We start from the raw sequence: 14,803 nt of genomic DNA, 5'->3' as shown, positions 1-14,803 counted from the left end.
TGCTGAGTAGAGTGTTGGAGGCTATTTTGTAAATGACATCGCCGAAGTCAAGAATCGGTAGGATAGTCAGTTTTACGAGGGTATATTTGGCAGCATGAGTGAAGGAGGCTTTGTGCGAAATAGGAAGCCAATTCTAGATTTAACTTTGGATTGGAGATGCTTAATGTGAGTCTGGAAGGAGAGTTTACAGTCTAACCAGACACCTATGTATTTGTAATTGTCCACATATTCTAAGTCAGAACCGTCCAGAATAGTGACTGGCTGTGATTGGTTGAAGAGCATGCATTTAGTTTTACTTGCATTTAAGAGCAGTTGGAAGGAGAGGTGTATCACATTGAAGCTTGTCTGGAGGTTAGTTAACAGTGTCCAAAGAATTGCCAGAAGAATACAGAATGGTGTTGTCTGTGTAGAGGTAGATCAGAGAATCACCAGCAGCAAGAGCGACGTCATTGATGTATACAGAGAAAAGAGTCGGCCTGAGAATTGAACCCTGTGGCACCCCCATAGAGACTGCCAGAGGTCCGGACAATAGGGCCATCCGATTTGACACATTGAACTATGTCTGAGAAGTAGTTGGTGAACCAGGCGAGGCAGTCATTTGAGAAACCAAGGCTGTTTATTCTGCCGATAAGAATGTGGTGATTGACAGAGTCAAAAGCCTTGGCCAGGTCAATGAATACAGCTGCACAGTATTGTCTCTTATCGATGGAGGTTATGATATTGTTTAGGACCTTGAGCGTGGCTGAGGTGCACCCATGACCAGCTCGGAAACCAGATTGCAGTGGAGAAGGTACGGTGGGATTCGAAATGGTCGGTGATCTGTTTGTTCACTTGGCTTTCGAAGAACTTAGAAAGGCAGGGTAGGATAGATATAGGTCTGTAACAGTTTGGGTCTAGAGTGTCTCCCCCTTTGAAGAGGGGGATGACCGCGGCAGCTTTACAATCTTTAGGGATCTCCTACAATACAAGAGGTTGGAACAGACTGGTAATAGGGGTTGCAAAAATTGCGGCAGATAAATTTAGAAAGAGAGGGTCCAGATTGTCTAGCCCAGCTGATTTGTAGTGGTTCATATTTTGCAGCTCTTTCAGAACATCAGCTATCTGGATTTGGGTGAAGGAGAAGTGGGGAGGCTTGGGCAAGTTGCTGTGGGGGGTGCATCGGGGTAGCCAGGTGGAAAGCATGGCCAGCTGTAGAAAAAAAATGCTTATTGAAATTCTCGATTATCGTAGATTTATCGGTGGTGACATTGTTTACTAGCCTCAGTGCAGTGGCAGGTGCTCTTATTCTCCATGGACTTTACAGTATCCCAGAACTTTTTGGAGTTTGCTACAGGATGCAAATTTCTGTTTGAGAAAGAGAAAGCTAGCCTTTACTTTCCTAAATTCCCTGAAAAGTGGCATATCACGGGGGATATTCGATGCTAATGCAGTACGCCACAGGATGTTTTTGTGCTGGTCAAGAGCAGTCAGGTCTGGTGTGAAACAGGGGCTATATCTGTTCCTGGTTCTCAATTTTTTTGAACGGGGCATGCTTATTTAAGATGGTGAGGAACGCCCTTTTTTGTTGTTGAATTTTACCCCCTTTTTCTCCCCAATTTCGTGGTATCCAATTGTTAGTAGTTACTATCTTGTCTCATCGCTACAACTCCCGTACGGGCTCGGGAGAGGCGAAGGTCGAGAGCCTCCCGGTCGCGGCCGGCTGCGACAGCAACCCAGACTCTGGTGGCACAGTTGGCGCTGTGATGCAGTGCCCTAGACCACTGCACCACCCGGGAGGCCCAACAAATGTTTTTAACATCATCCACAGAAGAGTCACAGCAAAATCTTTTGTATGATCTGTTATACACTATTTTAGGCCCAACTTTTGGAACTTTGTCTTTCCTGGATATAGCCACTATGTTGTGATCACTGCATCCGATGGGTACGGATACAGCTTTAGAACCAAGTTCTACAGTATTAGTAAAAATGTGATCAATACATGTGGATGATATTGTTCCTGTAGTGCTTGTAAACACCCTGGTAGGTTGACCTGAACCAGATTTGAATGGGGAAGGTGCTTCAATTATCAGTTAGCTGTAAACAGTTGTTTCTAATCGTGGCCCATAAAACAATTGTTAACATTAGAATTGTTGTACAATGATTGGGTTTATAAAACTGCTGTCTGACAGGAAAGAGCTGTGACACAAAATTATGCAAATGTATCCATAGACTGATGTTAAACAAAATGTCTATTTACGTCAATGAATAGGCTAAAATGCATTTTGCAATGATTTATTTTCCCCGCCTTCTCCTGGCTGGTGCCAAATTTATTGATCGGTTGATTAATTTTAACGGCCAAAAGCCATTACCGACTAACACACACGTGTTCCTAAAATGAAGCCTGAAATAGCATTGAAAAGATCCTGACTTTTCAAAATGTTTGTTTTCCTGACTTGTCAGGACATTCTGGTGTCTTGTCGGGACATTCTGGTGTCTTGTCGGGACATTCTGGTGTCTTGTCGGGACATTCTGGTGTCTTGTCGGGACATTCTGGTGTCTTGTCGGGACATTCTGGTGTCTTGTCGGGACATTCTGGCGTCTTGTCGGGACATTCTGGCGTCTTGTCGGGACATTCTGGCGTCTTGTCGGGACATTCTGGCGTCTTGTCGGGACATTCTGGTGTCTTGTCGGGACATTCTGGTGTCTTGTCGGGACATTCTGGTGTCCTGTCGGGACATTCTGGTGTCTTGTCGGCACATTCTGGCGTCCTGTCGGCACATTCTGGCGTCCTGTCGGCACATTCTGGCGTCCTGTTGGCACATTCTGGCGTCCTGTCGGCACATTCTGGCGTCCTGTCGGCACATTCTGGCGTCCTGTCGGCACATTCTGGTCGTGATGAGGTAGGAAAATATGTCTGTATATATACACACACACACACACACGGTTTTATTACTTAGTGAATAGTGAGGTTGGAACCTTTGCGATTGCACGTCAGAACATATTGTTCCCCTCCATTAAATCTTACAAGTTAAATTTTAAAAGTGGTACACAGGTCCTACCTTAGACTGTGATTCAACTTTTTGTTTCACTGGTAATGCTTCCCAGATGAGTAACGCTCTGGTTCATATTCCAGCAGCATGTACTGACTGACCGATGTCATTAGATTAATCATCTAATCCGCCATTATGTCATCTAGCTCTAATAATCCCTGCTTGTTATTATACAACACTTCCTTCAGTATGGCCCCAGAGCTTCCTTCAGTATGGCCCCAGAGCTTCCTTCAGTATGGCCCCAGAGCTTCCTTCAGTATGGCCCCGGAGCTTCCTTCAGTATGGCCCCGGAGCTTCCTTCAGTATGGCCCCGGAGCTTCCTTCAGTATGGCCCCGGAGCTTCCTTCAGTATGGCCCCAGAGCTTCATTCAGTGTGGCCCCAGAGCTTCATTCAGTGTGGCCCCAGAGCTTCATTCAGTGTGGCCCCAGAGCTTCATTCAGTGTGGCCCCAGAGCTTCATTCAGTGTGGCCCCAGAGCTTCATTCAGTGTGGCCCCAGAGCTTCATTCAGTGTGGCCCCAGAGCTTCCTTCAGTGTGGCCCCAGAGCTTCCTTCAGTATGGCCCCAGAGCTTCATTCAGTGTGGCCCCAGAGCTTCATTCAGTGTGGCCCCAGAGCTTCCTTCAGTGTGGCCCCAGAGCTTCCTTCAGTGTGGCCCCAGAGCTTCCTTCAGTGTGGCCCCAGAGCTTCCTTCAGTGTGGCCCCAGAGCTTCCTTCAGTGTGGCCCCAGAGCTTCCTTCAGTGTGGCCCCAGAGCTTCCTTCAGTGTGGCCCCAGAGCTTCCTTCAGTGTGGCCCCAGAGCTTCCTTCAGTATGTCCCCAGAGCGTGTCTGCCTCAAATATCACCCTGCTCCATAAATAATGTACCATTATTCTGACTGTGGGCCAGGTCAGGCGGGGTCGTCTGTGGCCCCGTGGGCCAGGTCAGACGGGGTCGTCTGTGCTAGATCCTCGTAGAGTTGTGTCGTCTTTCATTGTTCATGTCGTCAAGCTACATGACATTTTCTAGTTAAACTCTACCTCGTAAGTCACTACATCTATCTGGAAACCAACAATGATAAATATTCTTAGTTTAAATGAAGTATTGACAGGGCCTGTCAGCTATTGGTCCAGGGCAGGTGATGACAATCTGACCTACTGCACCTAGCCTATATTGAGAATGAGGTACACCGTGATTGAAATTGATTTTGTTCATAAATTAATAATGAAATAAAGAAATTATTAATCGGAAAAACGATTTTGAGGGACTGTTTTTAGGAATAGTTCTGACTCATCTCTAGCTCTCTATCTGTTCTCTCTCTCATGAGTGTGATCTGAGGGTTGGATTTACCTCAAACAGATTATAGTTATATAATTCATTATGAAAAAGAACATGCATGCATTACAGCTTCCAGTGCCTTAATACCCATTACTTAACATGGGTTTGTGAATGCGAGAGTGGGGGGCAGGGCGGGTCGGAGCCAGGGCGGGTCGGGGCCAGGGCGGGTCAACGGGTCGTGGCCAGGGCGGGTCAAGGGGCCAGGGCGGGTCAAGGGGCCAGGGCGGGTCAAGGGGCCAGGGCCAGGGCGGGTCAAGGGGTCATATGAAAAATGTTTTCTCACACTACAGATAAGTGGAGTGAAGTGTGTTGTGTCACAGGGTCAGCTATAGTATGGAACCCCTGGAGAAAATTAGGGTTCAGTGCCTTGCTCAAGGGCGCACTGTACGGGTTGATCTGTTGTACGAGACAGGACCTGGGAGAGGCAGGAGGGGGGTTGATTTGTTGTACGAGACAGGACCTGGGAGAGACAGGTTGATCTGTTGTACGAGACAGGACCTGGGAGAGACAGGTTGATCTGTTGTACGAGACAGGACCTGGGAGAGACAGGTTGATCTGTTGTACGAGACAGGACCTGGGAGAGACAGGTTGATCTGTTGTACGAGACAGGAGCTGGTAGAGACAGGAGTGGTGTTGATCTGTTGTCCCAGGTTTAAATCAGTCCCTGATTAGAGGGGAATCACCCACCTGGTGTCCCAGGTCTAAATCAGTCCCAGATTAGAGGGGAAGTGTGACAACACTGGAACTGACTAAGAGGTCAAGAGTGGAGTTTGAGGGACTTGTAGGATATAAAAGATTCTGTCTAACTTGAGATTTGCACTAATTTAGGTTATTTTCGTTCTCATTTTCTTCAGGCTTTATTTATTTAGTAACTTGTTCAGGTTTACCGTTGGCAATAGTTTTGCTTTAATTAATACAATCAGTGTATATTGCGATTTGTTTTGTTTTAGATGTACTGGGTTGATCATTGCACTTTCACGAGGCGTACTGCATGGTCACGGCGGGAGGAGAAAATCAGCTCATTAACTTCCAAGTGGTCAAAACCTTTTTGACTTTGAGGTGTAAAGGTGTGAAATCCACAGTTGTGCTATATATATATATATATATATATATATATATATATATATATATATATATATATATATATATATATATATATCTATCATAGCTATTTTGTCAAGTATAAACATTGATATATATATATCTATCATAGCTATTTTGTCAACTATAAACATTGATCTATCTATCATAGCTATTTTGTCAACTATAAACATTGTTATATATATATCTATCATAGCTATTTTGTCAACTATAAACATTGATATATCTATCATAGCTATTTTGTCAACTATAAACATTGTTATATATATATCTATCATAGCTATTTTGTCAACTATAAACATTGATATATATCTATCATAGCTATTTTGTCAACTATAAACATTGATCTATCTATCATAGCTATTTTGTCAACTATAAACATTGATATATATCTATCATAGCTATTTTGTCAACTATAAACATTGATATATCTATCATAGCTATTTTGTCAACTATAAACATTGATATATATCAATCATAGCTATTTTGTCAACTATAAACATTGATATATATCTATCATAGCTATTTTGTCAACTATAAACATTGATATATATCTATCATAGCTATTTTGTCAAGTATAAACATTGATATATATATATCTATCATAGCTATTTTGTCAACTATAAACATTGATCTATCTATCATAGCTATTTTGTCAACTATAAACATTGTTATATATATATCTATCATAGCTATTTTGTCAACTATAAACATTGATATATCTATCATAGCTATTTTGTCAACTATAAACATTGTTATATATATATCTATCATAGCTATTTTGTCAACTATAAACATTGATATATATCTATCATAGCTATTTTGTCAACTATAAACATTGATCTATCTATCATAGCTATTTTGTCAACTATAAACATTGATATATATCTATCATAGCTATTTTGTCAACTATAAACATTGATATATCTATCATAGCTATTTTGTCAACTATAAACATTGATATATATCAATCATAGCTATTTTGTCAACTATAAACATTGATATATATCTATCATAGCTATTTTGTCAACTATAAACATTGATATATATCTATCATAGCTATTTTGTCAACTATAAACATTGATATATATCTATCATAGCTATTTTGTCAACTATAAACATTGTTATATTATGAGCTCAAACAATCTGCAAACAAAATGTAAAGTTTATCTTGATTTCTTTCGTGTGTGATGGTGATTTCAGAACCAAAGTGGCTCAGGTCGCATACACAGTACACCATAGACATGCATGACGCACACCGACGCCGAGAGAGAGGTCGGCTCAGACAGCTCCAGCTTAGAGATCCAGCTAGATGGCTTAGAATTTTCTTTCTGGCAACAAAAATGGATGATTGCCATATTTGTTTTCAAGTCATTACTGAGTAATGTAACAAATCAAACATTAAACCTCGTAAGCTATTCATTTAGACATTTAACCAGCATTTGGTTAAAACAGGCGTTTGTTTGCTGAAATGTGTGTCGTTGCCCGCCTATTTTAAAGGGACATTCTGCTATTTGAGACTCAGTGTTTAATTTACGTTTTACGGTATGCTAAACCATCCTTTGTGACATCGTGATTCACCATCGGCGATAGATGATGCCATCGTAAAATCGCCCAACCCCTGATACTACTACATGTACGTAGACCTAAAGATGCTCCCTGTCGACTCTCTGCTAGCTGTACATAGACCTAAAGATGCTCTCTGCTAGCTGTACGTAGACCTAAAGATGCTCCCTGTCGACTCTCTGCTAGCTGTACGTAGACCTAAAGATGCTCCCTGTCGACTCTCTGCTAGCTGTACGTAGACCTAAAGATGCTCCCTGTCGACTCTTTGCTAGCTGTACGTAGACCTAAAGATGCTCCCTGTCGACTTTCTGCTAGCTGTACGTAGACCTAAAGATGCTCCCTGTTGACTCTCTGCTAGCTGTACGTACACCTAAAGATGCTCTCTGCTAGCTGTACGTAGACCTAAAGATGCTCCCTGCTAGCTGTACGTAGACCTAAAGATGCTCTCTGCTAGCTGTACGTAGACCTAAAGATGCTCTCTGCTAGCTGTACGTAGACCTAAAGATGCTCTCTGCTAGCTGTACGTAGACCTAAAGATGCTCCCTGCTAGCTGTACGTAGACCTAAAGATGCTCCCTGCTAGCTGTACGTAGACCTAAAGATGCTCCCTGTCGACTCTCTGCTAGCTGTACGTAGACCTAATGATGCTCCCTGTCGACTCTCTGCTAGCTGTTCAGAACATCCTGTGTGGTTAAACTTATCCTCTAAACCCCCTTTTTCTCATTTCCAGGAGCCCATCAAGTCCCGGGCCCCACAGCTCCACCTGGAGTACAGGTTCTATAAACAGCTGGGGAGTTCAGGTCAGTGAATTATGACAATAGAAGGTTGTAAGAATATGTTATTGAATCCTAGGATGCATCTGAAATGACACACTATTCCCTATATAGTGCACTACTATAGACCAGAGCCCTATTCCTTATGTAGTGCACTACTATAGAACAGAGCCCTATTCCTTATGTAGTGCACTACTTTAGACCAGAGCCCTATTCCTTATGTAGTGCACTACTTTAGACCAGAACCCTATTCCTTATGTAGTGCACTACTTTAGACCAGAGCCCTATTCCTTATGTAGTGCACTACTTTAGACCAGAGCCTTATTGGGTGAGATTTGGGACACATCAATAGATGGTCTTGTTGTTTTCCTCTGGTTGTCATCTGTTGCCATGGCAGTTTGTTTTAAAATGTATTTTTATTTCTCCTTTATTTAACCAGGTAGGCTAGTTGAGAACACCTTTATTTAACCAGGTCGGCCAGTTGAGAACACCTTTATTTAACCAGGTCGGCCAGTTGAGAACACCTTTATTTAACCAGGTCGGCCAGTTGAGAACACCTTTATTTAACCAGGTAGGCTAGTTGAGAACACCTTTATTTAACCAGGTAGGCCAGTTGAGAACACCTTTATTTAACCAGGGAGGCCAGTTGAGAACACCTTTATTTAACCAGGTAGGCTAGTTGAGAACACCTTTATTTAACCAGGTAGGCCAGTTGAGAACACCTTTATTTAACCAGGTAGGCCAGTTGAGAACACCTTTATTTAACCAGGTAGGCCAGTTGAGAACACCTTTATTTAACCAGGTCGGCCAGTTGAGAACACCTTTATTTAACCAGGTCGGCCAGTTGAGAACACCTTTATTTAACCAGGTAGGCTAGTTGAGAACACCTTTATTTAACCAGGTCGGCCAGTTGAGATCACCTTTATTTAACCAGGTCGGCCAGTTGAGAACACCTTTATTTAACCAGGTAGGCTAGTTGAGAACACCTTTATTTAACCAGGTAGGCTAGTTGAGAACACCTTTATTTAACCAGGTAGGCCAGTTGAGAACACCTTTATTTAACCAGGTAGGCCAGTTGAGAACACTTTATTTAACCAGGTAGGCTAGTTGAGAACACTTTATTTAACCAGGTAGGCTAGTTGAGAACACCTTTATTTAACCAGGTAGGCCAGTTGAGAACACCTTTATTTAACCGGGTAGGCTAGTTGAGAACACCTTTATTTAACCAGGTAGGCTAGTTGAGAACACCTTTATTTAACCAGGTAGGCTAGTTGAGAACACCTTTATTTAACCAGGTCGGCCAGTTGAGAACACCTTTATTTAACCAGGTAGGCCAGTTGAGAACACCTTTATTTAACCAGGTAGGCCAGTTGAGAACACCTTTATTTAACCAGGTAGGCTAGTTGAGAACACCTTTATTTAACCAGGTAGGCTAGTTGAGAACACCTTTATTTAACCAGGTAGGCTAGTTGAGAACACCTTTATTTAACCAGGTAGGCTAGTTGAGAACACCTTTATTTAACCAGGTCGGCCAGTTGAGAACACCTTTATTTAACCAGGTCGGCCAGTTGAGAACACCTTTATTTAACCAGGTCGGCCAGTTGAGAACACCTTTATTTAACCAGGTAGGCTAGTTGAGAACACCTTTATTTAACCAGGTCGGCTAGTTGAGAACACCTTTATTTAACCAGGTAGGCCAGTTGAGAACACCTTTATTTAACCAGGTAGGCCAGTTGAGAACACCTTTATTTAACCAGGTAGGCCAGTTGAGAACACCTTTATTTAACCAGGTCGGCCAGTTGAGAACACCTTTATTTAACCAGGTCGGCCAGTTGAGAACACCTTTATTTAACCAGGTCGGCCAGTTGAGAACACCTTTATTTAACCAGGTCGGCCAGTTGAGAACACCTTTATTTAACCAGGTCGGCCAGTTGAGAACACCTTTATTTAACCAGGTCGGCCAGTTGAGAACACCTTTATTTAACCAGGTCGGCCAGTTGAGAACACCTTTATTTAACCAGGTCGGCCAGTTGAGAACTCCTTTATTTAACCAGGTCGGCCAGTTGAGAACAAGTTCTCATTTACAACTGCGACCCAAACCAAGATAAAGCAAAGCAGTGCATCAAAAATTACAGAGTCACACATGGGATAAACAAATGTAAAGTCAATAACGCAATAGAAAAGTCTATATACAGTGTGTGCAAATGAGGTGAGAGAAGGGAGGTAAGGCAATAAATAAGCCATTGTGGCAAAATAATTACAATTGAGCAATTAATACTGGATTGATAGATGTGCAGATGATGATGTGCAAGTAGAGATACTTGGGTGCAAAAGAGCAAGAGGGTAAATAACAATATTGGGATGAGGTAGTTGGGTGTGCTATTTACAGATGGGCTATGTACAGGTGCAGTGATCTGTAAGCTCCTCTGACAGCTGGTGCTTAAAGCTAGTGAGGGAGATATGAGTCTCCAGCTTCAGTGATTTTTGCAATTCGTTCCAGTCATTGGTAGCAAAGAACTTGAAGGAAAGGCGGCCAAAGGAGATGTTAGCTTTGGGGATGACCAGTGAAATATACCCGCTGGAGCGCGTGCTACAGGTGGGTGTTGCTATGGTGACCAGTGAGTTGAGATAAGGTGGGCTTACCTAGCAGAGACTTGTAGATGACCTGGAGGCAGTGGGTTTGGCGACGAGTATGAAGCGAGGACCAGCCAGCGAGAGCGTACAGGTCACAGTGGAGGGTAGTATATGGGACTTTGGTGACAAAACGGATGGCACTGTCATAGACTGCATCCAATTTGCTGAGTAGAGTGTTGGAGGCTATTTTGTAAATGACATCGGCGAGGATTGGTAGGATGGTCAGTTTTGCGAGGGTATGTTTGGCAGCATGAGTGAAGGATGCTTTGTTGCTAAATAGGAAGCCAATTCTAGATTTAATTGTGGATTGGAGATGCTTAATGTGAGTCTGGAAGGAGAGTTTACAGTCTAACCAGACACCTAGGTATTTGTAATTGTCCAAATATTCTAAGTCAAGAACCATCCAGAGTAGTGATGCTAGTCGGCCGGGCGGTTGCGGGCAGCGATCGGTTGAAAAGCAAGCACTTAGATTTACTAGCATATAAAAGCAGGAAGGAGTGTTGTATGGCATTGAAGCTCGTCTGGAGGTTAGTTAACACAGTGCCCAAAGAAGGGCCAGATGTATACAGAATGGTGTCGTCTGTGTAGAGATGGATCAGAGAATCACCAGCAGGGACATCATATAGACTGTATTTCTATCATCATAATGAACCAGGCTGGCTGGATCAGCCCAGGAACACCAGCCCTTTAGTCCTGTATTGTAAAAGGAATAGGTGTCTGACTGACTGTTAGAGCTGCAGTCTAAAGGTGGTCTGACTGTTAGAGCTGCAGTCTACAGGTGGTCTGACTGACTGTCAGAGCTGCAGTCTACAGGTGGTCTGACTGTCAGAGCTGCAGTCTACAGGTGGTCTGACTGTCAGAGCTGCAGTCTACAGGTGGTCTGGCTGACTGACAGAGCTGCAGTCCACAGGTGGTCTGACTGACTGTCAGAGCTGCAGTCTAAAGGTGGTCTGTCAGAGCTGCAGTCTAAAGGTGATCCGACTGACTGACAGAGCTGCAGTCTAAAGGTTGTCTGACTGACTGTCAGAGCTGCAGTCCACAGGTGGTCTGACTGACTGTCAGAGCTGCAGTCTAAAGGTGGTCTGTCAGAGCTGCAGTCTAAAGGTGGTCTGACTGTTAGAGCCGCAGTCTAAAGGTGGTCTGACTGACTGACTGTTAGAGCTGCAGTCTAAAGGTGGTCTGACTGACTTTTAGAGCTGCAGTCTTAAGGTGGACTGACTGACTGTTAGAGCTGCAGTCTACAGGTGGTCTGACTGACTGTCAGAGCTGCAGTCTACAGGTGGTCTGACTGACTGTCAGAGCTGCAGTCTGAAGGTGGTCTGACTGACAGAGCTGCAGTCTACAGGTTGTCTGACTGACTGTCAGAGCTGCAGTCCACAGGTGGTCTGACTGACTGTCAGAGCTGCAGTCTTAAGGTGGTCTGACTGACTTTTAGAGCTGCAGTCTTAAGGTGGACTGACTGACTGTTAGAGCTGCAGTCTAAAGGTGGTCTGACTGACTGACTGTTAGAGCTGCAGTCTAAAGGTGGTCTGACTGACTGACTGTTAGAGCTGCAGTCTAAAGGTGGTCTGACTGACTGACTGTTAGAGCTGCAGTCTAAAGGTGGTCTGACTGTTAGAGCTGCAGTCTAAAGGTGGACTGACTGACTGTTAGAGCTGCAGTCTAAAGGTGGACTGACTGACTGTTAGAGCTGCAGTCTAAAGGTGGACTGACTGACTGACTGTCAGAGCTGCAGTCTAAAGGTGGTCTGACTGACTGTTAGAGCTGCAGTCTAAAGGTGGACTGACTGACTGTTAGAGCTGCAGTCTAAAGGTGGACTGACTGACTGTTAGAGCTGCAGTCTAAAGGTGGTCTGACTGTTAGAGCTGCAGTCTAAAGGTGGACTGACTGACTGTTAGAGCTGCAGTCTAAAGGTGGACTGACTGACTGTTAGAGCTGCAGTCTAAAGGTGGTCTGACTGACTGACTGTCAGAGCTGCAGTCTAAAGGTGGACTGACTGACTGTTAGAGCTGCAGTCTAAAGGTGGACTGACTGACTGTTAGAGCTGCAGTCTAAAGGTGGTCTGACTGACTGACTGTCAGAGCTGCAGTCTAAAGGTGGTCTGACTGTGTGTGTGTCCCTTCGCCTTGTCCCTTTGCCTTGTTACTGATGTTGTCCCAGATCAAGGTCTTTTCACCTGGTGTAAGAATGTACTCCTAACTCAGCAAAAAAAACGAAACGTCCTCTCACTATCAACTGCGTTTATTTTCAGCAAACTTAACATGTGAGTATTTTTATGAACACAAGATTCAACCACTGAGACATAAACTGAACAAGTACCACAGAAATGGAGTAACAGTCAGTATCTGGTGTGGCCACCAGCTGCATTAAGTACTGCAGTGCATCTCCTCCTCATGGACTGCACCAGATTTGCCAGTTCTTGCTGTGAGATGTTACCCCACTCTTCCACCAAGGCACCTGCTAGTTCCCGGACATTTCTGGGGGGAATGGCCCTATCCCTCACCCTCCGATCCAACAGGTCCCGGACATGCTCAATGGGATTGAGATCCGGGCTCTTCGCTGGCCAGTATGGCTGGTGGCATTGTCATGCTGAGGGTCATGTCAGGATGAGCCTGCAGGAAGGGTACCACATGAGGGAGGAGGATGTCTTCCCTGTAACGCACAGCGTTGAGATTGCCTGCAATGACAACAACCTCAGTCTGATGATGCTGTGACACACCGCCCCAGACCATGACAGACCCTCCACCTCCAAATCGATCCCGCTCCAGAGTACAGGCCTCGGTGTAACGCTCATTCCTTCGACTATAAACGCGAATCCGACAATCACCCCTGGTGAGACAAAACCACGACTCGTCAGTGAAGAGCACTTTTTGACAGTCCTGTCTGGTCCAGCGACGGTGGGTTTGTGTCCATAGGCAACATTGTTGTCGTTGATGTCTGGTGAGGACCTGCCTTACAACAGGCCTACAAGCCCTCAGTCCAGCCTCTCTCAGCCTATTGCAGACAGTCTGAGCACTGATGGAGGGATTGTGCGTTCCTGGTGGAACTCGGGCAGTTGTTGTTGCCATCCTGTACCTGTCCCGCAGGTGTGATGTTCGGATGTACCGATCCTGTGCAGGTGTTGTTACACGTGGTCTGCCACTGTGAGGACAATCAGCTGTCGGTCCTGTCTCCCTGTAGCGCTGTCTTAGGCGTCTCACAGTACGATCATTGCAGTTTATTGCCCTGGCCAGATCTGCAGTCCTCATGCCTCCTAGCAGCATTCCTAAGGCATGTTTACGCAGATGAGCAGGGACCCTGGGCATCTTTCTTTTGGTGTTTTTCAGAGTCAGTAGAAAGGCCTCTCTAGTGTCATAACGTTGACCTTAATTCGCTACCGTCTGTAAGCTGTGTCTTAACGACAGTTCATTAATTGTTTATGGTTCATTGAACAAGCATGAGAAACAGTGTTTAAACCCTTTACAATGAAGATCTGTGAAGTTATTTGGATTTTTACGAATTATCATTGAAAGGTCCTGAAAAAGATCCGTTTTATTTAAAAAAAAATGTTTAGCTTCACCTGTTGAAGAAATAGTTATTATTTTGCCCCCAAAATATTTTTTCTTAACAACCTATCTAGCCAAACCCTACCATCTTGTTTTCTTTAAATCAGTTCAGTTTTCCTCACCGTCTGTGTCTCTCTCCATCTCCAGAGGGCGTCCCCCAGGTATTCTACTTCGGGCCCTGTGGGAAGTATAATGCCATGGTTCTGGAGCTGCTGGGACCCAGTCTGGAAGACCTGTTTGATTTGTGTGACAGAACCTTCTCCCTCAAGACCGTCCTCATGATCGCCATTCAGCTGGTAGGAACAGTCTCTCACTTCCTCTCTCTCTCTCACTTCCCCTCTCTCTCTCTCACTTCCCCTCTCTCACACTTCCTCTCTCTCACTTCCTCTCTCTCTCTCTCTCACTTCCTCTCTCTCTCTCTCTCACTTCCTCTCTCTCTCACTTCCTCTCTCTCTCTCTCTCACTTCCTCTCTCTCTCACTTCCTCTCTCTCTCACTTCCTCTCTCTCTCACTTCCTCTCTCTCTCTCTCACTTTCTCTCTCTCTCACTTCCTTTCTCTCTCTCTCACTTTCTCTCTCTCTCACTTTCTCTCTCTCTCACTTTCTCTCTCTCTCACTTTCTCTCTCTCTCACTTTCTCTCTCTCTCACTTTCTCTCTCTCTCACTTTCTCTCTCTCTCACTTTCTCTCTCTCTCACTTTCTCTCTCTCTCACTTTCTCTCTCTCTCACTTTCTCTCTCTCTCTCTCACTTTCTCTCTCTCTCACTTTCTCTCTCTCTCTCTCACTTTCTCTCTCTCTCTCTCTCACTTTCTCTCTCTCTCTCTCTCTCTCTCTCTCTCACT

The 14,803-nt window shown here is 44.4% G+C and overlaps 1 protein-coding gene across 4 annotated transcripts in view; it reads left to right on the top strand.

Annotated features, from left to right (window-relative positions):
- LOC116357801 (casein kinase I-like) overlaps nt 1-14,803 on the top strand; it is a 42,757-nt gene that overhangs the window by 5,732 nt on the left and 22,222 nt on the right. For all 4 annotated transcript variants that reach the window (XM_031806951.1, XM_031806950.1, XM_031806953.1 and 1 more), the window contains exons 3-4: nt 7,741-7,810; nt 14,110-14,258. In XM_031806951.1, coding sequence (XP_031662811.1) covers nt 7,741-7,810; nt 14,110-14,258 — 219 coding nt within the window. The remainder of the gene's footprint in view (nt 1-7,740; nt 7,811-14,109; nt 14,259-14,803) is intronic.

Source organism: Oncorhynchus kisutch, linkage group LG27, assembly GCF_002021735.2.
Source record: "Oncorhynchus kisutch isolate 150728-3 linkage group LG27, Okis_V2, whole genome shotgun sequence".
NCBI lineage: Eukaryota > Metazoa > Chordata > Actinopteri > Salmoniformes > Salmonidae > Oncorhynchus > Oncorhynchus kisutch.
Note: the sequence above shows the minus strand (reverse complement) of the source record. Positions and strands in the feature narration are given on the sequence as shown.